This window comes from Xiphophorus couchianus, chromosome 7 (assembly GCF_001444195.1).
Source record: "Xiphophorus couchianus chromosome 7, X_couchianus-1.0, whole genome shotgun sequence".
Classification (NCBI taxonomy): domain Eukaryota; kingdom Metazoa; phylum Chordata; class Actinopteri; order Cyprinodontiformes; family Poeciliidae; genus Xiphophorus; species Xiphophorus couchianus.
This window is the reverse complement of record NC_040234.1, coordinates 14,927,927-14,953,104: the sequence shown is the minus strand read 5'-3', so window position 1 is coordinate 14,953,104 and position 25,178 is coordinate 14,927,927. Positions and strand designations below refer to the sequence as shown.

Below are 25,178 nucleotides of genomic sequence, written 5' to 3'. Positions count from 1 at the left end.
AAATGAGGAGCTGACGGCAACAAGAATGAAGCCTGGAAATAAAACTAATAAAAATATGTCAAAGCAACAATCTTTTTGCTAACGACATAAGACTTCAGTTAACCCTGGATCAAGTGCATGAAACTGTTGCATGTGGAGGGAAACAAAACGGCATAAACACATCTAACACATCATTAGAATAACAACAGGACAATTTGTCTTAGCATATGAGGGAGAAGCTTATTACAATCAGCTATTACAGCACTGACAGCTCTGACATCCTCATTAAAATCACAACAAGGAACACAGAAGACAACACTTCCACCTCCTCCCCTCAGAGGTGGAGGGATATTATTCTGTATTTGTTTTCACTGATATGCTTACAAATGATTTTTATGATGGGTGAAAGCGGCTCCCGTGGTAAAATGGCTCTGCTCTATATGAAGGATTTACAAGACGGCTGAAAAGAGCGTTCTCTTAAGAATCGCTGCCTCAGTGTGCGATTCCTGGATATCAAATTATAAGCAGATTACAAAAAATAAATAACTAAATAAATAAAAAAATTAAGAGCGTAGATGTTTTTTCTATTTTTTCACCTATGCTGAGAACACATATGAACCATTAGCATTCAATGGTGAGTTTTCAATCTCCAGTTTGAATAAATTAAAGTGTAAATAACTTTGGTTCTAAGTTTATATATTCTTTATTTTAGAGTGATGGAAACATTTGATTAAAAACACGAATTTAACTTCACTAATATTTTTTGGAATATTTATAATGACTTTCAGACTTTTTGGTCTGACTACTAAGACTTACAAGAAATACACATAGTTTTCCCATTTCCATGGGACGACATTTATCTCATCTCATAAATGTAAAAAAGGAAGCATGTGACAACATTTACTATCATTTGCTTTTAGGCAGTATGCCTATTTTTGCTCCAAGTTCTAGATTTGTAAAAAGTAACTGGTTTCAAAGTCGATGCATAAACGCCTTTTGATTTACTGTTGTAGTTTGGAGACTCTCTGTTGACAGTGTAAATGCCAACATTTTAGTCTGACAGACCATGAACATCTGAGGTTCTGAACCTCAGCCTCAAGCACACTTACTTTCACAACACAACACAACACAACACCATGTTTACTTCAAACAAATACAAAACATTAAAACAATCAAAGTTTTTGGGGTGGGCTAGACAAAGTCTACATTTGAATTTGATTGAGATACTGTGGCGCAATCTTAAATGGGCCATTCAAGGTGGAAGACCATCGGGTGAGTTAAAACAATTCTTAATACAACAACTGACCAAATTTCTTTTTAATATAAAAGGTTCCAATTATACCAAGAGCCTGAATAGAGTTCCTGCCACCAAGTTTGGCACAGCCAGTTTTTATGATTAGGAGTCAGTTATGTTTTTTTTTTGTTGTTGTTGTTGTTTTTTTACATTGGGCCAGTTTAGTTTGGAAAGTTTCTTTTCTTCATAACTGAATCACAATTTCAAAACTTTGTCTAATATTTGAATTTGTCTGATGACTTTAAACATGTGCCTGTGGCAATTAAAGCAAAAATAGAAGAAATGTGACACAGGCTAAGCATTGTTGCAATGTACTGTTTTTTGACAGTACAGTGCCATATTCTTGTTTTCTATTTCCTGATTTGACAGTAACTTTTGCCAAGTGTGTTTTGTCTGATTTAGTTCCCTCTGCTTTCTGTAGCTCCTTTTGCTCATTATGAACCTCTGGCCTGGATAATCTATGCCCTACTTAGAACCTTTCTTGATTTTATAACATTTATATTATTATTATTATCCATTTTCACATTGCAATTTAATTATAAATCTACAATAATTAGCAGATAGACTTTAAATTTATGGTGCTGTGCAAAAAAAAAAAATACTACAGCCATAAAAAACACCTTAACTTTTATTAGCTGCTCATGTTTCTTGTGATGAAGCCTAGGCGCAAATTCAAACTGGAAGACTCTTTTATCCCCACTGGGACCCGTTAATTGAAGCGACCTGCCCACAATCGTCGACCTATCAACGCAGGACCAAGCCACGTCACGTCCAATCATCGACCAAGTCCCAGCTGATAAGGACCTTCATTCATGGTGTCCTTCGCTCTCCAGCCGAGCTCAACCCACCACCACCCCTTCTCCTCCATTCGTCCGGTCCTGAGGCCCCCACCCTTCTTCAACCTCCACCACCAGTGCCGGGCCCTGGGGGATGACGTTCCTAACAGCATCGGGAATGCTCATCTGAAGCCTATCGCTAACGCTGCGATAACCGTTATCCCCAGCCGGGGCCCGAGCGCCAAAGACTTTAAATTCTGTTTGTCAATAAACTCTTCTAATTGTCTTCTTATCTCCGTCTGAGTCTCTCCAGATTGAACTTTCCTCTGACTAACTTTAGACTTTCTTACTAAATAAAAAAAAATCTATTAATCATGCAACAGATAAGATGATCAGAAGGAACACTCACCCATTTAGGTCAATCTTTACAGTGCAAATAATAGCTACGCAGAAATCATAGTTGGAAAATAAATTTACTTTATCACATAAAATAAAAGGATTTCCAGGGAATTAGCCAAATAAATTACACATGGGAAGCAACAGGGATGTGACTATTAAGACACATCCGTCCAGAATACAAGCAGAAGTATACTTAAAGAAGATTATTCTAATTGCTTGACACTGAAACTCATCAGTTTGCATCCTCAGTGATAGCATGAGGATAAAAACAGCTGCTCTAAACGCAGTGTTGTCCATTATTTCCTTTCTTCCGCAGGTCTGTTTTTTCTCACAAGCCCTATTTTCTTGCCTCCTGTCGTGAACCATAAATAATTTCATTGTGTTTTCCTCTTTCTGTCTACCTTCTAGCTTCGACTCTGCATGGCTTCCTTCCTGTTCCTCGCTCTCTTTCCCTTCCTCTCCGTCTTTCTTACTTTAGTCCAAAGCAAAAGTGAAGGTTTCATGGCTAGCTGACCCGTGATCCAGGAGCAGAACTCCAATTCAGGGGTGATTTGAGAATAAAACCCTGGATTTTCCTCTCTTCTGATCTGCAGTGTGGGCTCAGTCTGCTCTGTACTTCTTGTTGAGTTTTTTTTCTCATCCATCATATTTATGTGACCTCCTCCTATTCACTACACCCTGACTGAGCCACAGTATCCCACATATTTGTTGGCACCCCAGGTAAATATTCACAAAAACCCTTTAGAATAAATAAAATTAAGTTTTTTAATTACTGATTGGCTAGGGTAAGTAGCCATTTTGTTGTAACAATTTCCTGAGATTAATACCACACACATCTGGTTATTATACTGCCATGTCTACTTCTCTTTCCCATTTTGAAGAGTGGCTAGCAGAGCGTTTGTGTCATGTCTTACTAATACACTGAGAAAACAAAATCAGAAAAGACCATTTAAATATTCTCATTATCTTACGGTAAAATGATGCTTATGCAACTAAAATTTATTTATTCCACGGCTTGTAAGGCATCTTTCCAGGGGTGGCAATAAATATCAGGGGTCCTTTCTAAAGCTTTCCTAAAATAATGAGATTATCAAAGGTGAATAACATTTTTTTTGGGTTGTTCTCTTTCTTTAAATATAAGCAATGAGAAAAAGACAATCAGGAAGGAAATTAGGTGTAAAAACGATAATATTTCCATATTTATTCAAACCTGCAAAATAAGGGCATAACTGAGTCAAATACTATTCTTTTTCATCTTGCATACAAACACAGCACAATGTAGCACCTGCAATGATCTGTATTGCAATAAAGCTAAAATATTAGTCCTCCAAACACCACCACACTTTTAAAATTGCTTATATGGCCAACAGAATCCACTTTAAAAAACTGTTTATGTATAAATGCACGGGAGTGTTTACTTGCAGTAAAAGTAATTAACTACCCTAAATGAATACACATGCAGAAAATGTTTACAGAGAGTAATTATATCTAAAAACAACAGCATGAGTCACATAAATAATTGAGTTAGGAGGTTTAAAGGCTTTCTGTTTACAGGAGCTTTAAGTATTTTGAGAAATACTCTTAATTGAATTTTGTGTATTTAGTAGATATAGCTGATTGACAGATGACGTATCTGAGTGTCCAGAGACTATGTCCAGCTTTTATACAATCCATTGCAAACAACTCATGCCTTATAGGTTTGTTAGAGAAAATTAGTGACCAAACAGCGTCATGAAAATCAACAGGAAACACTGTGATGGCAACATTAGGCTTTGTGGATGTATTTTTTTTTACAAAAGGGATGGAAAAGCTGCACAGAGCTGATGGGATATGCAGATATATGATATAGGGCAGTCCTGAATAAAAACATGTTGGAGGGTGTGAGAGACCTGAAATTCACCTTCCAGCAGAAGAAGAAGCCCAAGCATATATCAAAGCATATTCATGTGTTCGAACTCAAGGCAATACCTTAAACCAATTGAGAATTTGCATCAATACTTCAAAATTGCTGTTAACAGACATTTTCCATCCAATCCAACTGAGATTGAGCTTTTTTGCAAAGAAAAATGGACAGAAATGTTACAGTCCAGATTTGCAAAACTGGCAAAGTTATACCCCAAAGGACCTACAGGCATGCAGGGCATGCAGTGAAAGGTGGCGGCTCCGGTCTCATGTTTTTTGCAGCCATTAACACTTTTGTTCCAGAACTAGCTTCTGTTTAACTCTGTTCATCTTCCCATTAACCCTCACCAGAATCCCTGTTGAACTGATTATTCTGACACTGCCAACTCTGTGTTTCCTGCATGTTCCTTGGTCTTAATGACACTTGTTCATTAATGGTCACACAGGTGGACTTTTAACTAATTAAGGTTAAACTGGATTATTTTTTAATGGTATCAGCTTAAAGTGAGTTAAATACAAATGCAAACAAAAAACCCCCCAGAAAACAATACATTCTTCTCCGTCCACTATACAATTATGGTTTGTGGTACTTTGGATTGGTTGACAACTTAAAAGGGGTTTAAACATGAGTATTGGACTTTTACTTTTGAACATTGAACTCACACAGCATACCCATGATTAGTGATAGAAGCTTGTTCTGTCAGCTGGCAAATGTCCCACACGCCCCCTCTAAAATGTTTCAAATGTTGTAAGAACAACTCTCTCTTGTTAAGCTGTCAGTCCTTGCCTGTGCACATGTCTGCCGGTTGTCAGCATATCCCCTGGCTTCTAGTCTGAGCTAATTTAGTGCAAGTTCAATCTAATCACAGACTCGACAGCAGGTCTTACCACTCAAACCACAATTGCCAGACAAGTCCTCGATCAACCTATTTTCCCTGGCAACTGCTCCTCCTGTCTGTGTTAAAATAGTTTTTCTTTTGATATGAAAGCAGCATTCTTCCTGCATGTGAATTACTGAGGTCAGCCAGTTGGTTCAGCTCATACTGAGACCTTGGCCATACCACATGCCTGTCCAAGACCAGTGACCACGCTGAGGACAAACCAAAGATTGTCTCACCAGGAGGATGGCCACAGTAAGAATAACTCTGCCTCTTCATCACATTTTTCATTGTTGTGTGGGGGAAAAAAAACATAAAAAGTCTGATGCTGACAACCTGCACCGTCAACTACCAGGGAGAAACTTTGTGTAATGCGTCATAAAGTCTTCCACAATGATTCAGGTCAACCCATTAACAGCAAAGCCTTTCAACCAAAACCTGCCATCTGGCTCCAAAGCTCTTTTAGCATATTAAAGAAAGTGCCTCAATAGAAATAACATTTACAAGCCTATAGCACACCCTGGCGCAAATGATGTGTGCGGTAATGTTTTGAAAAGCTGTTGCCACCACTTTGGCACGTCCACTTTGTCCTTGTCTGGAAACATTCACCTCAAATGTGACTGGCAGTGCTGCTTAGAGGAGGTAACTATCAGAGTGCATAAAGATGTGGGGTGTTCTTGTTCGATCAATATCCATCAACAGAATGCTGAAGCACCTACTGTAGGTTTCCCCTTTGTGACTTTGCAACAGGTGAGACTAGAAAGACATCTCCTTGCTGTTTAGTGTGCATGATGACAACAATACACCAGAGGAAACCACAGAGAAACTAAGCTTTTGCTTCACATGCTGTTGGGGATGCTTGCCATGTGTTGATGATATGTCCATATTTAGAAACATACTCTTGGCTGTCATGCTTCATTCAACTCCCTTCTTATTTCTCCTGATTGCGACTGATAATAGTGTCCTGGACTCTGGTGCAGACATGTAAAAACCTTGAAATACATTTATAAAATATTATTGCAGGATTATCTAACGCTGAAAATGTTATTTGTGTACATTTATATGTACAAAAAAAGTTTTTAGCCTAAACATGAGGCACAATTTATTGGGACTCTTACAGTCAACATTTTGTAAAATGCAATCATTGTCATGGATTATCGACCTGCTGAAAGACCCAATGACAACTCATTTTTAGATTTAAACCTAAGTCCAAAATACTTTTAATTCAAAACTTGTGGTATTTGTGTGATTTCATACACAGTATTAAGACTCCTAGTTGCTTAGGAAAATAAACAAATCCACAGCATCACAGGTCTTCCACCAGACTACATGAGGATAAGCTTATTTCCCAGATATTCATTCTTTACACCTGTTTTTAGTCAGAAACCTAATTTTTATATTACTTTTAGTTTATAGTTATACTATAAACATCTAATCATTCAACTCTGTTATACATTCCTTTGCCATCAAAGAACTTAATGAGTTGAGATCACTGGCCTTGTGTGCTTTCAAGTCATGCAGGCAGAATTGTTGAAACAAAGAGACAGTAGAGGTATGGAAATTTCCCCTAAGGAAACCCCAAATACAAAACACAGGTCTGTGTCACAATCCTCATGCAGAAGGTGCTGTAAATACTTCAAATGCTTCACATTCCTCTGATGAATATATTCTTCTGATCAGACGGACACTTTAGATTGACACTGTAGATGTTTCCTCTGTGCAACAGCTGACTCATGATGCTTCAGATGCAGTTCCCTCCCCCCGATATGGACTATGTCACAAGCGTTCCCCAATCCCATATTGCCTCTTAAAGTTCAAGGTGGTCTTGAGTTGGATTGACTTCAATCCAACTCGAGAGGTGGACATTTTATGTTGGAACCTTCAGTTAATCGTAAGGCATAGATCACAGAACTAAAGGATGATTTTAAAGCAGTTGAGGCTGAACCTGACGCAATTACACAGTTCCAGTTAAAGCTCCAGTACAGTTCAGCAAATTCCACACATTTACATTTGGAATGGTAGGCAAGAAGATGGCATACCTCCCACATAACAATAGCATTATGGTTGTGAGATTTGGTGACCCCATGATGTCACCACTGTTATCTAACAGAGAGTTTGAGAGGTGCTGTATGTCCTTTGCCATCCTGATCAATGTTGGTGGTGTAGAGACTACCAAGGTAACAATATAAAGCCATCTGTCCATAAATTAAGTAGATGTGCACAAGTCACATGAATAGAAATCTATTACTAAAAATAAATACAGGCATAGGAAATATTATCAGAATAGTAAAGCATTTCTTCTACGAGATAAAGTCCTGGTCAAGCCTAGTGGCCAGTGCAAAAAATACATTAAAATACATCAAATTTAATGGAGTTGTTTTTCCTGAGTTCTTAACTTTACCCAAATAAATAAATGACCTGAAATTAAAAGCATGATTCTTTTAAATGTTTCAGTGGTGAACTATCTAGCTGTGATTAGAAAAAAAACACATATGAGGTTTTACACATCTTCCCTAATAGGTGCCAGTAAACGCGGCCAACACTGTGCAACCTTTTTTGAAAACCAGCCAGAGCACAATGTGACAACTTGGTTTTGATACACAAACATATCAACAAATCATCAATCCAGGCTGTGTCTCTTTCTGATGCGTCTCCTGGTGACAACGCTGTCAGACTTAAATGATATGGCTCTCTGTGAACAGATACATAACATAAAGATAGTTTAGTTGTCATGAAACTGGCTTTTTATCTCCCATCTTTTCCCATTTCCAGCCTGGGTTTCACACAAAAGAATAAATGCATCGCAATCCATCCCAATGATATATCCAACAAACACAGTGGAACTAACGCTGTTGAGGCATCGCTTATCAGTGTTGCATGAACAGATTGCAAAAACTCCTCCTGTAAATAAATGTTGCACGGCACGTTTGCACGACCGCACCGCTACGTTTAGCTACATTTGGTGGTGTGCTCTCTCCATGATGGGGCTGTCAAATTTAATTTTAATCCATATCATAGTCAGAAACAACTGAACTGAATTTAAGCACTCAAATTTGCCCAAATCCCCTGAGGCACAACTTTGCTTTAAACATTTTCTTTGGTTGTTTTAGGAAAAACAATTCATCGTGCCTATAATTCAATGTGACGGCAAATTTCTTTGTACACAGAAAAGAAACATAAAAATTGCTGAATCTGAAAACAGTTGCCATTGTAGGATTCATGAATGTAAAAATATATTGTGCCTCTTTGGATTCACTTAATTTAATATTACAACTTCAACAAGAAAACAACTATTTTGGAATTTAAGGACATAGAAAGAATTCTTTATTGTTTGAGAATATTTAATATGGTTGTATTTATTTTTAGTATTAGCTCTCTAAATATTTCATGTGCATGATATGACATCTACTTTATTTATGGACAAATGGTTTTATACTGTTACTTGGGTAACAAGTGTCTACTCCCAGCGAACAGAGCTGCAGGTTATACTCAGTGGCCCATTTAAATATTACAACCTCAAACCATTTGCTCAGTCCCATGATAGCTGCACAGTTTCGGCAATATGCTTTATCATAGAGCGCAAAAAGTATCAGGCAACGATCCCTCAGTGAGAAGAAAGTGACAGAATATTGATGAGACAGTGGCGAGTTTGTGCGTGAGGCTCGCCCAAGGCTACAACAGGAGAAGTTTGAAAAAGATAGATGATTAAAGGAAAGCTGCACTCTGTGGAATACAGACTGAGCTATCATTGGCAAACCCGCCTTCCCCCCATGCTGCCCATTTTCCCTGGAGAGGCGGGAAGCCTTGAGCATAATGGGGCCAGTGTACCTCATTAATATATTGACACATGTGAAATGTAGCAGAGCATGGACGACACCAGCATTAGTCCATGGGAAAGATTGGGCGTCACACCTCGTGCATCTCCAGATAACAGCTGCTTTGGTATTTGATTTTCAGCTGAAATGAGATGAGATGGTTTCAAGTGACAAAATGACGGCCTAGTAATAAAATTGAAAATACATAAATAAATGAGGAAGAAGCCATCAGTGCAATCCTATATTTATTAAACGACCCACAGAGTATGCATTTACTGAAGCATAATCACAGATGTACTGGTATAACATGAACTTAATGAAGCATTGGTTGTATATTTTTTTCATGTCATCAAGCTTTGTATTTGGATTAGATTAACATCCAGTTGTAGTTATAATTCATTTCGAATGTACTGCTTAAGAGAATAGTTTTTCTAGTAAAGACCACACCACAGCAAAGCAAAGTGAGTTTAACATTAAAGTTAAACAAGAAAGGGTGAGGGTGCAGATGGAGCAGAAGACTAAGCTTCATCTACTAAATTATGAAGCTCTATTGTGTTTAGTGAGCAAGTAGAATGAAGGAGAATGAACACCCGGAGTATTGCAGTGAGTCTTGACAATTAATGTACATCAATTTGTGCCTTTAACACTCGTTATAGAAGTTGCATTGAAGTGTGCAGAGAAAGGACCGGTTAGTGGACAAAGGCCTTTGATAGGTTTAACTGATTAAAAAAGGGATCCTTGGGCACTGTGCTTTGGAGTGTCAGCAGCAAGTGTGGGTTCTTGCATAGAAATGAATAGGGCCATACTCCTTTGATACATGTCTGATCCTTCCTATGTGTGTTGCCCTTGAGACTCAGAGAGAGAGAGGGGACTGTCCCCTGTTAGCACTGTAGAAAAAGGCAAATATAATAATCGTAAAATACTGGATTGGTTTGTTTGTGTAAAATGGAGTCACTGCATGAAAAATGAGATTTTCATCAGTATGCGGTAGGGATGGGTACCGAATTCTGTTGGTACTACCGAGTACCTATTCACGTAAAATCAAACGGTACCATGTTTGGTACCTAAACGAATCATTGTGACAATATGCTCCAATTAAAATGACCTTGTTATACATGTATGACAGTAAAAAGAAGAAAATCATTTTATTCTTCTAAAGTAGTCTTAGTTGACTATTGTTTATTCTGTCTTCAGCTGTGTATGGATTCCTTAGCTAGTTGCCATTCTCTAAGCAGGAGCTTTTAGCAATAATATGCATAACTATAAAATAGCTAATATACAAAACCAGTATATTAGCTAATATAGCAATAATTTATCACACTGTTACTTTATTATTTGCATATCTGCTAACTTAATGCGACGCTTTATGGTATTTTCTTTATGTAGTCACATGGAAGATTTTATTGGAACATAGTTTAAAAGAAAAATAAATACAAAAGAAACCAAAATAAACAAATGGTCCAAATAATTTCAGTGTAACAAAATAATAGATATCCATACTGTACACATCAATGTGAGTGTAACATAATCTGCTAAGCTGGAAATACATTGATCTATTATTTATAACATCTGCTCACAACATTGACATAATTACATACAGACAATAAATAAAATTTAAGTACCTAAACGTAAACTGGCTTCGAATGACGAACGACAAAAACTTGTTTTAAATCTACAGTACAAAAAATGTGTCCATTCTTTTAAGGTTGTCACTGTTGCATTTTATACATAGTATTTCTCTGAGAGCTGTTGCTCTCAGCAAACCATTAGAAGCAGAAATCTGTGTACATATACATAGTATACGGTGTATACATGGCTTATAATGCATAATAAAACAGTTATGTTGTATTATTTAGTCAGAGTGATGATGTGTCTCTAGTTTAGCTGCAACAGAATGTGATACGGTGTTGCTGTGAGCTGGGGCAACACTGTGTGTATCTGCATTGCTTCTGGATTTTCAACACCACTTACGGTGGTGTTTTACTAAAAAACGTGTTGACCTGGCTAAAAAAGCAGATCTTCAAATATAACTCATAATGCTTTTAAAGAAATATGCTGAACAAAAGCAAAAATACAGATTTTACATTGGACTATAAAGGGTACAAATACACAACATCCATAGTTACTCCAAGACAATTAAATTAAAAACGATTATATAACAGCTTTTTGAGTCTTCATATCAAATAGAAATGGCCATGAAATATTATTTAGCTACAAAAAACTTTGCTTTGTGGAAATAAACAAGATATCAAACCAGACAAAAGTTGCTTCAGTCTATTAACTTAAAACAAAAGGTAACCATCATAAGTCTGGAGGGATCAATAACTAAATCTACTTGGGTTGAAATACCAATTTTTGAAAAGATATTGTGACATTACTGATAACTTATCTGCATTCAAGAACCAAAGAAATACAAATTCTTGCATCTTTTAGAGCTACACAAAACACTCTCCAAAGATTCTAGCTTTAAAAAATAATGCATCTGAATCACCTTCCCATACATTATAAATACACAATGACCTAATAATAACAGTAGTGCTATGCTAAACAGATGCTCTGTCTGCACTAAAAGATTCTGAACTGACAGCATCATTATGTGCTTTCTAAATAATTGAGTCTATAGCCATTTGACTATTTTGTGGGCACTAATAGTGCTCTTAACTTTCTCTGATTGATCAACTGATCATTAAATACAAAAATTGAAAGTTTGTGACAACACAGAAGAGGAAGCAGGCAAACATTTCACTACAGAGAATCTGGATGCATCAAAAGTGACACAAACAACACTTAATGCTAAAATGGGCTTAATTTTCTCATACGTAGATGCACTTAACACATTTTATAAGACAGCAACATACATGTAAGATAAGAAACTGAATTGCAGCAGCTCTACAGAAAGATACAGTGGCCAGTATAAATGTATATATCTTTTTTCTTTCTGTTACCCAAACAGAACAGAATAGCAGATGCATTTAGAATACAGATGAGGAAAACATTTTTGTTCTGGAGGTATCAAAGTGATGGTATAGGAAACTACTTGAGGGATAAATAAGTTGTTTGTGCTGCTCTTCTGCTGATTCATCTTTATTTTGGCATCATTCTAGCCACCAGTTTAGCGTCTAATTTAGATTAACTTTTACTAGTGCACGTACTTAAGAATAAAAGCATTTTATAAATATGAAAACAACTACATTTCGTGGCCTTATGCATCAACATATAAAATAACTGCTACCCTTAATAGACTGAATAATTAAAATAATCCTTTTGGAACCACAGGCCCTTTACATCCAACATCTGAAAAACTTTGAAAAAGAGATATAATATTTTTGCCACATATAATCCTTTAATAAAAGTTATACTGCTCTGCTAGCTTGGTCAGGATGACCAACAAGTTATTACCATTCTATGTGTCACCCAGAGGAAGATGGGTTTATCTAATACATATTTGTGCCACCTTACTCCTTTTGAAACACAATTCATCACATGTGCCTTCTGTCAGCAGAAAATATTGACTGAGTGTCTTTTTTATATATTATTTCATCCAGATTTGGTGTATCTTTATATTGTGCTTTGGTTGACATTTAACTTTGTGAATTTAATCTTGAATATGTTGATAGGTTTTTGCTGCAAATTCAGCTTTGCTTGTTCGTAGTCGTCTTGATAGACTTTTAAATATTGTTACATAAAAACTTTAAAGCTATCCTAAATTCAGGCCAATTTTTTTTCTTCTAACAATCATGAAATATGTAAATTGAGGTATGCTTGGGGTACATGATACATTCAAAATGTGGAGAAACTGCCACGGAAAATAAATACATCAAGTCATTTTTCTTTTATTTCACTTTATTTTCCCCTCTGTTAAACACTAAGGCCCTGCTTATTCAGCTGTCACTGCTTTCTGACAAATCCAGCATGTGTGATGCATTTCTGCCATTACACAACCAAGCTCATAAAGCTTCTGAGTACAGTATGATTGAAAACCCCATCATCCTGATTGAGCTGTGTCGCTGTGGGATTTGTCTCTCTGTATGTTTGTCACGCGTTATTTAATTGTAAGAAATGACGGGTACGCAGTGAGAAAGGGCTCAACTTCCAAGTCATTTACATAAACAGCTCCTTTCTCCTACTCAAATGGTTTAACTTTTCACTCATGCAATCAGAGTAAAGAACACTCACAGCCACAATTGTCCCTGTGTTTTGTTTGTGTGAGTGCTTGTCTCTGAAACTTACATGTGTCGGCGGAGGAGGTGACATTTAATTACAAGTCATATAAAGTACTCAATGACTGTACACATATATACACTTTGTGGAGAGCACTCTGAACGAGGTCTTTTCCTAAAAAACGTTGTGCTACACATCCAGCTGCGTTCAGTGCTTTATTTTCATAGTATGTTCATCTATTTAAAGCAAACACTGAAGAAATAGTTAGAATGATTGAAATATACTTTATTGAAAATAACTAAAAATTTTATCTGTAGAAAAAAATATCCAAACAAAAAACATTTAACAAAAATGCTGATATTGAGCAATAATGTTGCTATTAACGTCAACATAGGAAGGAAAGATATAACAAGCAAGGCTAACACCCCCGTGTTTCATTTCAGTGGTTTTGAAAGATATGCAGGCGTATTTAAATACAGCTCCAGGATTGCCTTCCTACACATTCAACACGTTAGCATACACAATCTGATCCTAAACCTGTCTCATGGGGCAACTCAGACGAGGAATAATTCTTTCAAGCATTAATGCAAAAAGGCAAAAGTAAACAGGATATGCAGCTTGGAATAGAAAACCCAGAGCAATTTCCAAGAACACATTCTAGTGCAGCTCCATATTTTCTACACCTGTGAAGCAATACAAGATGCTGAAGGGTCCAACAAAATCCTGCGACATGGATCCAATTCATCCAGAGAGAGATGTTAAAGTTTTTTTAACTATGAGTTGGGTGGCAGGCCAGGGTGGTTAATTCCCAGGATCATAAGCTGGAAAAAACAATACAACATCCTCTAGAAGCTTTCCATTTCTTTTGTACCATAAATAAGTGTCCAAAAATTCCATCATCTAAAAATGTCCCATTTTCTTTTCATAATAATCTTCTAGTTTTATGGTGCCACATAAAGATTGATCTACAGTTCAGCAGGTGCTACTCCTGAAAGAGAACAAGAAGAAAATAATACAAAAAAAAAAAAATCCTAAATCATTGAGAAGTCATGGGAAATATGAGGAACCTTTCCCCAAAGCGCTTAACCTTAACCCACAGCAACTCCACCCAGGATTCCTGGTTTACTGTTTGACAACAAGCAGACTTAACACTAAGCTGAAAATGTGCAGTCAGAGCCGCGGTTAGACCATACAAGTAAATAATGCTTTTGCATGTGGCATGTTTTGAAGAAATATTGTCAATACTTCTAAATGAGAACACGTCACTCAGCAGCACACATTAACTGGACCTTTGTGTTTAGCTTTTTGTTCGCTGGGAAACGGAAAATATTTGCATGTGGTGTAATGCCGCAGATCTTTGTTTTAGAGACCTCTTGTCTTTAAATAGAAGTTGGATTTATCCCACCACCAGTAAACTTGTCTGTTTTACTGAGAAAGTGTTGCCTTAGAATAATGTCTGCAAAAGAAAGTTTTTCATGTCTTTATCTGCCCGAAGTAAATATATAGCAACACTAAAATATAAGTGGTGTGTCTACAGCAGGTATATAATTTGTAAAGAAAACATTACCGCCCTAAAAATGTCATCAATAATAAAGTCTCTTAAGCTCATGCTTGCAGCACTTCTCCCTGTAATCCATTGTTTTTGTGTTAATATCACCAGCAAATCATGTAAAAATATATATGTGAATTTGTAGGCTCAGTCAAACGTTGACACTGGAGTGCCAGCATCAACCCGGGCAACTGTTAAGTTCATGGTCGAACGGTGCTCTGAAGAACTGTGCCACATGTGCACAACCAGACTATTTATTTTTATGCGGTCTTAGAAAAAGTATCAGTTATGGCTACAATCTGTGGAATCTACATAATTACATGCCTTGCTGGGCAAAAGCCTGCAGATACAACAACTGAGAAAATGGAGCTGTGGATAGGCCCACTTTACTTCTATTACATGTATCCCAAACAAGAATGTTTCAGTGGCTTGACATGTTCCTGAATGGCAGAAGTTTAATTCCAGGGTCAGGACTTTCGAGAGGAGTGGATGTGGTTTTGTCTTTCTGTTTTTGTCCAGGACGACTGACTACAAACCACTCTTTGATTGCTCTTCACTTAAACCTAGAAAAGAAAAAAAATGCTAACAGGAACACTCAATTCCTTTCGATGTCATAATATTATTGCTAGAGGTCTATTGCTCAATTGCTTAAACAATTCATTTATCCTATCGTAAAAATAAACAGCGAATTGGAGATTATATTTAGCAGCACAAAGCAAAATATTTAAACCTAGCTAAAAACTTTGCTTTTTGCACCTTTCTCTCCTTTATTCTTTAGGCTGCCCTTATCATAGTCATAGAAGACTTCAACACATTCTTTGGCTAAAAAGCAAAGTAGAAACTTGAACAGATCACTAGTCTGTCATAAAGCCCGCAAACAATCCAACTGTCACACTTAGCAGCTTTTTATTGACCTGCGAGTTTTCAAGGTAAGGTAAGAAATTGTGCTGCCAAGACAGATGGGAAAAATAAAATGCTATCATGGAGAAACCTGACAACAAAGTGTAAAATTCCTGGCTAGAGGGCATCAATTCTCAGCATTTATCCAATGCTGTCCAGCAGATTTATTGCTATTTTCTGACTGACTGGACTTCCACCAAGTAAAAGCCATAGAAAGGGAAGACAAGAAGTGATTTAATGTTGCAGTGAGGAGGAGAGAACTAGGTTGTTTTCTGTAAAGTCTTACTGAACGATATGACTTTTATTTTTATTTACACTGAATATTTAACACTCATTGCAAATACTGTGCCTTCCCAAAGTAGAAATATCATGTCTCACATTATAATCACAAACTTCAATGTAATATATATATATATATATATATATATTTTTTTTTTAAGGACTCTTTTACTTCAGATGTCTTTATTTTACAGTAAACAAACAAAAAACTAGGCTATGAGACAGGGGCAAAACCTGCGGCAAAGTTCAACTGGACCAGGATTCTAAAGACTTGTTAGAGTATGGCACAACTGCAAACCAACCTTGACATGGCTGTTTACCTATATGGTGGCCTGTTAATGAGGGAAACGTATAGCAGTCAAAGCCCCGAGGCGACTCTGGTGGAGCTACAAACATCTCCAGCTCAGATGGGAGAATCTGTTGACAAAACAGCTATTACTCAAGCACTCCACAAATATAACCTTTATGACAGAATGGCAAGAAGGACATCATTGTTAAAAGAAATTAAAATAAAGTCCCATTTGCAGTTTGCCACAAGCCAGTCCAAGGGACACGGCAAACATGTGGAAGACGGTGCTATGGTCAGATGAGACTGAAACTAAACTTTTTGGCCTAAATGCAAAATGAGGAAAACCAACACTATGCATCGACTTCAACGTAACAGCCAACACCAGTAAAACCTGGTGGTGGCAACATCATGCTTTAGTGCTCTCTTCAGTGCAAACAGATAAGCTGGTAAGGGTTGATTGGATGATGATTAAGGTAATTACAGAAAAATACCAGGAGAAAACTTGTGAGAGGCTGCAAAGATTTGACACTAAAGCAGAGATTCACTTTCCAGAAGGATAATAAACTTAAAATTCAGTCACAAATACAACAAATTACGGTACTTAGACGAAAGCATACTGATGTGTTGAAATAGCTCAGCCAAAGTCCAGACTTACATAGAATTGAGAATCTTGAATTGAAAATTCACGTTAAAGACATTCTTCAGTCGATTTGACCAATCTTGAGCCATTTTAAAGTTAAACTGGCACAAAGTTCAGTCTCCAGATGTAGAATGTTGTTAAACTCATGCCCAAAGGCTCTGATAACAGCCAAAGATGGTTTCTAAAAGGCATTGTCTTTGGAAGCTAGGATTAAATCCCAGCAAAACACATTGAAGTTTGTGGTTGCAATATTACAAAGTGTGAAAAATGTGAAAAGGTATTTTCTTAGTGTAGTTTGTCCCATGTGGTCCTCTTCTATTTTATATCCAAGACTTGCACATAAGTTGTGTTTATTATTATTTCAAACTTTGGGCCAAATTTTATGATAAAAACTAAACTGGAGAGATAGATTTATCTAATAACTGATAAAACCTTTGAGTCTTATTTTTATTAACAACAATCAGAGGTAATACATGTCCACCTTAAAGACAATTGTATGATGTTCCGAACTACCTTTTTACTCTTGGGAATGTTAACCGTTTCATGCCACAGCGCAAGCTATGAGCTACTAATGTTCAATAATTTATATTAAATCTCTTTGTGTTCCACTTTTCAACAGCTCACGGTAATTGTTGCAGCAAGTTTAAAAATGTACTAAGGAGTGGATTGCGTGACTGGATGCCAGACAGCCTGAGTGTTGATTGTTTGCTTTCGAAACTGTTTGGAGTTTGCAAAAGGGTGAGACAAACAATGGAAAGTAGATGGGAGTCAACATTTAGATATATCCAGGAAGAAGTGAGATCAAATTTGTTTACAGTTCTAGATTTTCCATTTGTTTTGTGAAGACTGAGGAAAACAAAAACCTGTGTGCAAACTGAGTAACCGCAGTGTTTCAGTTCTGCTTTTTTTTATGTTGAACACAACTTTCGGAATCACTCTGAAGTGATATGTGAGGATAAACCACTGTGAAAAAGCATTTGCACCTTACAGACTTGATCAAGATTTTCTTCTTTTCCGCACATCAACATTTTTTGGATAACCACATACATGTTCATTTCCAACAAAGACAAAGTGAGTAAAAATACAACATGCAAAATTATGATTTTATGTTTCATAATTTCATCTATGTGAAAAAGTAATTGTGCTAAAACTAATAAGGCCTTATGGTTATGAACTGACTATTCTTGACTATCTGGTAGAGGGCAGAATTTATGGTTCAATCAATTGGGGCAAATTGTCCTGGTTCTGGAGCAGCAAATCAGCCCAGAAAAATCACACTATTGCTGTTACATTTGACTGCCAGTAAGATGGTCTTTAACTGACATGTTTTGTAAGCTACATGCCAAATGCAACAAGATGCACACTTTTCAAAAAGTTTCACTGCCATCTCATCACTCAACATATTATTTTTCCCAAAAGCCAACAAGATGATTTCGGAAACATGAGATTGGTGTCCGATCAGAGTAGGAGGCTCAAGGACTTCACCTATGGAAAGTTTTTCCTGCAACAGAACAAATAAAACAAAAAGAGGGAAAAACAAGAAAGAAACAAAATCCTCTGAGAAAGTTCAAATTAATTACGATATATATTAATGTGAGTAAGACCCTCCGTGTTTATGAATCATATTCAAAATACTTAGAGGTATTAATGCTTTAATTAATGTTTATATTAAATTCATCTGCTGAGCAGGAACAATGTTTTTATAGAGGGCTAACTGTGGCCAGTGATGGTCATGGGGTGTCACGCTTAAAAGTTTTCATGAGAACTGTAAAACCTTTAAATGGCTTTATAACAATATCAAACAATCAATGCACATGACGTTTTTGTTTTTCTCTTTTCTTGAATTTCTTAACACAATGAGCATGATGTGTTGTTTTTTGATCTTTTATGTTACTTTATGTTGTCAGACAAGTTCTGCTTAAGGAATGTTTTGATTCTGAAGGCCAAGAAGTAAATAGGCCTTAACTAGAAGGTGATAATTCTTTTGAATACTAGAATAACTCACCTCTACATGCAAACTGCTCATACCATAGGATCATTCAAATGGCTTTTAAAAAAATAATTTCTGTTCCTTAGTTATAGAGATTAGAACATGAAACACAAATCAAATTTAATCTCTTGTCACTACTTTTTTTAACTATTATATTTTTATTCCTGCAATATTATACATTTGTTATTGTTTGGTGAAACCTAAACACACTGGTGAACGTTTGATTTTATTTCTGCAACAAAAATAAATTTGACATTGATGATGATAAATGTTCAGGTTGCATTTGATGGCTCTTTCCATTGCTAAATAAATCATTGTTTGAAAGCTGCATTTTGTGGCTATCCTGGCTACCTTTGTCTGATATCTACAGAAAAGTGTGAAAGAAATCTGAAACGAACGAAAAAACCTAAGGCAGCACACATTTTTTCACCAAATAGAGTGAAGTTTCTGAATTTAAATATGAAGTCCTCCAGATATATTATGCATTGTTATTCAAGGAAACTGTTTTGAAAGTGCTTCAAAAATAGAGCCCAGTTCAGCTGATGAGCCAAGAGTCATGGATGAATGGTTTAAATTAACAAATATTGTTCTCAACAGAGTCTCTCTTTTGTCAGCTTTCAGTGTGTTTCTTTCATTTCTTTCTTATTGCATCACACACACATGTAAAAACAGATTTACACAAGGGAGACAAAAGGAACACCTTTTACAAAACTACAGTAATTCAACAGCATAAAACTTGTTACAAAAGTCAAATTAAAGGCTCCACTCCTTATCTTTAATGTGCCTCTAAGCCTGACAGCGTGCCGAGCCTTTATCCTCTCTTTGGACTTTAAAATCTCCATTTCTCCCCAAGCTTCGAGGGTGTGTGCTCTGACAGAATGTCAGGCAATTAAACAGTCATGGCTCATTGAGCCGGAGGTGGGTCTACTCCTCCAGTCTCCTCTATAAGCAACGGCAGAAATGAGTACAGCCACTTCCTGCCTTTCCTTGCGCGTTCTTTGACTCACCAACTTTGCAGTAAATCCAGACAAGAAGTTCTTATCAAAGGACACTTTAAGCCATCGTCAAGTTCCACAAGGTTGAGCGGTGCCACTGTCACGGGTAATTATCCTGTACCAGAATGTAAACGAGGACAGAAAGTGGGACAACAAAGAGGAGCTCTTGTGGGAAGACCTCAGATCTGCAGGGAGTGCTGCAGCATAAACACATAAATGCTGTCACGCTAATGAAGGCATGACAGAGCTGTTAGAGAAAGACTGACAACTTTTCCCTTTTACACCTTATTCTGCTGTACACTGTGAAGGCAAGATAAATAAACACCAGGCAGAGATGTCAGTCAGGATGTGTATTGAGAGGAAAAGCTGCCGGCAAAACCAAAGTTGCTGTGTTCTGGCATTTCTCAGGTGTAACAGGCCTGCAAACAGAGTCGGCTACAGTCTGTGTTTGAACTTTTTCCTCATTATTGGGTGGAAATAAAGAAATGAGCTCAAACCAAAGCTTCCTGTGGGAAAAGCGTGTGTCCTGTAGCACAGTGAGAAATGAGTGCCTACATTATAATTAGGCAAGGATAAACATACCCATGCCATGATGTTTTCACACAGATGTTTCAATATTGCTAGGATTTGCAGCTACTGACTGTAGCTACCAACTGTAATTACCCCGAGCTCTATTTTAAGTCACTTACATGTCTTCAAAAACTAGAAAAAAATTGGTCTTTTGTTGAAATCTCAAGGTCATAATAAAAACAAAGCATATCCCTTTAAGTCCTAAGGTTTTTTGTTCTTTTTGTCTTTGTATAATAAACAATAGTATTGTGCTATCTATTGTGTAATTGAGGCTGGACCAAAATTGTTTTAGAGTCTAGTAATCATTACCTAATTATTCTTAAAACCAAAGAATTAATAGACACAGTGTTTATTTTTTGGCCATCACTGTAGAATGAAAAAAATGTTGTAAAGTCAAACATCGGTCAAACTTGTGGGTTTATCCTGTGGACTGGTCATCACTCCATTACAGGACCAGTATGCTTTTTGATGTAATTTAATACATTAGCTTGACATGTTTTTATTTGATCTCAAAATGTTTTATTAATGTTTAGCTAATCAGAATGAGCTCTACCAGTATAGGTTATTGTTATTTAATATAACACTATGTCAGCATTTCTAGTATCTGCCAGCTAAATTTTGCCAAATGCAGCTTATTTTACTAAATGCTGTCTAATATTATTGCAATCTTTAATACACGGTAAAATATTCCCTTGATGTAAACATCCACTTTTTAATGGTTTATCTTGTGTAAATAATCCTAAATGTACTAAAAATATTAATAGATCACTTCAAAAACCCTAAGGCAAAAGCAGAAATTACATGGACTATATGAGCTTTTAGAATTATATGTCCAGATTTGTCCTAGATATAGTAAGATGTTTCTTCTTACTGTAGGAATAGCAACGAGGAACCACAAAAAAGGCAGGGCAGCATCAGTAGGCAACTCACAAAAAAATGTAAAGGAAATTTCTGCGTCGGTGTTTATATAAAAAGGCAAGATACCTGTGACAAAAAAGCCATCAACTGTTTTTGAGACAATAATGGCACAAACTAAATTAATAAAATGTATGCATTTTCATCCTGGCAAGAAGAATGAACAGTTTTGTTTTACTGGAACAGATATTGTTATCAGAGAACTGCTATCTAATAAGGCTCACAAAATGTGTATATCATTATCCAAAATAAAAACGAATGCTTAAAAAATGGTCACAAACGATGACAAAAAAATGTCACATACAACAATAAGCACCTGCTGCTTGGCTCGAAACATGAGGAAATTATGATGATTGCAAATTGTTTTTGTGTATGCTAGGGATCACTCGGTTGAAATTCATAGTCTTCCTTCGTTTTGACATAAATTGCTTCTTGTACAGAGATGCAAGAAGCAATTGATAGTGGACATTTTATTTATCACAATATGTTGTAACATGTTTTCTGCTCATTCAGGCTGCAAGAGAGAGAGAGAGAGCAAGACTTTGAACAGGAAACAAAAAGGCTGGAGCAGAGCGAAGTTGCGCTGTTGAGTATTCAACCTTTAGAACATGCTGGATTCAGAAATGGCTGTAGCCTTTAGAAAGTCTCAGAGTTAGGGTAAGGATCTACATACATTCCCTATGGAGAACATCAATTATATTCTGTAATTTAAAATAACTGGAAAAAGATTAGTAAAACAAATCTTACAATGCAGGCAGTAGGACTTATCTGCCGCTGCTCTGCAAATAAACAACTAGTTGATATATCACAGCAACATGTGAAGGTTTTAATCTTACAATAAATAAAGTCGCAGTTTTGAAACAAACCTAAGGTAAGAACATAAAGCCAAACTCAGCTAAATGGAAAGTCATTTTCCTTTTCCATTTGTACATGGTAAATGCACCATTGGGAAATACTCTTTGTAGCATCATGTGGTCAGAACAGGGTAGATCAGGTTGGTTGATAATGGAATTTGTTGCTTTTGTAAACTTATTTAATGAAATTGTAATAGAGGAATTTAAAATCCGATTTAATGTAATCTACGTAAATTAGTTTTTAGCACTTAAGTTGCAGTGGGTAATATCCTGATTTGTTTCTCCAGGAGTTGAGTTGGCTTGAGGGATGACAGGAACGTAAAATGGACTTCAATAATAACTGCAGGCCAGATGTGTCAAACAAGATCTGCTTGTTTTGAAAGCTTAGATTAAGTGTATTTTTTCTTCATATAGCTCATATAAAATATGTCATATGCAGGCATATGTGAATCCAGTGAGATGAAAATATGACTGTGACAACAGATCATATTTATTATTGGTTGGATATACTGAAAATAGAGTTTGAAGCTCTCAGAATATGCTAAATAAAAAAGGCTGTTTTCCCTTCCAGCCTTAAATCACAAAACAACACCACAAAACAACAGACCAAGCAAAAAGAGAGTAAGTACAACAAATATTGAATCTTACACTGAATTGCATCGTCCTCCAAACCATCCTCTGGTTTGCAGCAAAAAGGCAGAAACACAGAAAAATCCTTATTAATTTAATTAGGTGTGGATGGAAGAATCAATTGATGAGCACAAACAGCTTTAAATAAAGGCTTCTTCTGCATAAGAGAGATCAAAAATGCTTTGTAATCAATCAAAATGAACAACAGCATACAATTAATACTGCATCAAAGTATTTAATGTGTGAGAATGTTACTGCAAAAATCCATAATTATTGTTAAAACAGTAACCTTCCCAGATACGCAACCAATAAATAGCTTATCAAGAACATGGCACGTTTTGTTTTGAGGATGTAATATAAAAAACATACCAATAATTTTTTTATCAAAAGTGGATAATTAATTTTTCAAATACAGTGCCTTAGTTTGTTTTTTTTATTGTGTTGTTAAAACCACAAAGTCTAATGGATTATATTGGGATTTCTTTTTATGAAAGATCACCACAAAACAGAGCATAATTGTGAAATAGGAAAAAAAGATACACAATTTTCAACATTTCTTACAAAGAAGTCATGAATTTGTATTTAGCCCCTTTTAATCTGATACCACTAAATAAAATCGCTACATAAAACCCATTACTCAATTGGCCTAATTCCAACCCTATTTTCCAAAATTCCTTCCAACTTTAGGGATAAATTTAAAACTTCAATAGAGTCCACGCCTCCAGGAAACAATCGCTTCTCCACAGTCAACAGCCCAGACCCTCTGCACAAAGCAAATCGCATAGGACAAGGGTCTGGTTTTTACCAGGCTTGTGGTTGCATGTTCTGTGGAGAGTTTTAAAGTGAAGTGAGAAATCCACTTATTCACTCAGTCCTATATGTTTTCATGTCTATTTCCTTGTTTTGTTTCCTTATCTTGTTTTTATATCTGTTTTTAACTGGAGTTGTTTTTATCACTTTGTTAATGTTCAGTGATTTGTTTGAAAGTGCTTATAATATTATTATTATGTTAGAAAATGACAAAAGTGGAAAGAGGGTTTGAAAACTTTAAGGCTCTGTGAATATCTACAGACACCAATATTGAATATTTGAAAGGAGTTGACAAAGTATGGCTCGAAATAAGCCTCAAGATGGGAGCTTTGTCAGAGCTAAATTGGACTCCAACCCTCTTGTTAACCTTTAACATGACTCAACATTTTAGATTGCAAGGTTACTTGAGATGGATATTCCTGTAACAACATCAAGATGAACAAACACGGAGACAATCTGACTGGAAATAGAGGTATGCTCTAAAGCAAGAAATATTTTGGTCAGCCTCACAAAATCTATCCATCATTGTTTATCCTTTTCTCTTCTGTTTGCAAAGTAAACAATCACAAGAAGGGCACATCCCACCCTTCACTGCCCTCTCGGGGTAAAGCCGTTGGTTTGTTAACAAACAAAAATCGATAGATGGGGCTGAATAGAGGACAAGCCAAAAGAATTAATTTCCGGCTCCAAGGGCTTACGATGGCAAATCACCTGCTTTAATCAACAGTGTCGAGGCAGAAAGACAAATGATGTTTACGATGTTCTGGTTGAAAATGGCAGTGTTTCACCTCATGTCCTTACCAGCTTGTCCAAGCTTGTGCCAGCTGCAGCGGTGGGCGGCTCCTCTGGGTTGTAGGGCCTGAAGCGGGCGCTGAACACATCCGAAGTATCACGAGCAGACCTCGAGATTTCTGCAAGTTTCGGCTGGCCACAGCCTTGGAAAACCTGCAATTACAAATACACGGGCACACAGCTGGCAGCGGTCTGAATGGCTGTGGATGCTGAAAATAGGAGAAAACATGCAGCATTTTTTAAAGTCTCCTGAATCATTCAGTCCACACCACCAGAGTGACGGTGCTATGTGTCAAAGCTGAGGAAACCGCACTGATAAGTCAGAGAGTTAAGAGCTGTGGTCAACGCTATTTAAGCTGGAAGGGCTTAGTTTTTACAGGCTTTGGGGAAAACACCACAGATCTAGTTAAACCGTCAACAAAACTGCATCTGTTGAATGAGGCAGCCAATAGAGCGTTGAGCTCTGAATGGGGACTGGCATCTAAATCGGTGTAGGCAGAAACAATATTCCTCACAACCACCTACATTTTTTCCCTTCCTAACTGCAGTTTTGTGGGCAAGGAGAAATGCAGTAAAACACAGGAAACACATTAAATACTGTTAGCTAAACTATGATTATCTGACCAATGTGAAACATATAATTCAGAACCTAAATTGGCATAATTAGAATGTGTTGTACACACCTTAGACACAATCCAGCCTGACGAGCAAACTGCTTTTTTGTTGAGAAAATATGAGTGGACCTCATCAGAATGTGTACG

At 36.6% G+C, this 25,178-nt stretch overlaps 1 protein-coding gene across 2 annotated transcripts in view; it reads right to left on the bottom strand.

Annotated features, from left to right (window-relative positions):
• LOC114148266 (glypican-6-like) overlaps positions 1 to 25,178 on the bottom strand; it is a 107,724-nt gene that overhangs the window by 8,782 nt on the left and 73,764 nt on the right. The window contains exons 6-7 of one of the 2 annotated variants that reach the window (XM_028023422.1): positions 24,427 to 24,570; positions 22,834 to 22,863 (exon numbers count right to left, since the gene is read on the bottom strand). In XM_028023422.1, coding sequence (XP_027879223.1) covers positions 22,834 to 22,863; positions 24,427 to 24,570 — 174 coding nt within the window. The remainder of the gene's footprint in view (positions 1 to 22,833; positions 22,864 to 24,426; positions 24,571 to 25,178) is intronic. The other variant, XM_028023423.1, reaches the window with a different exon arrangement.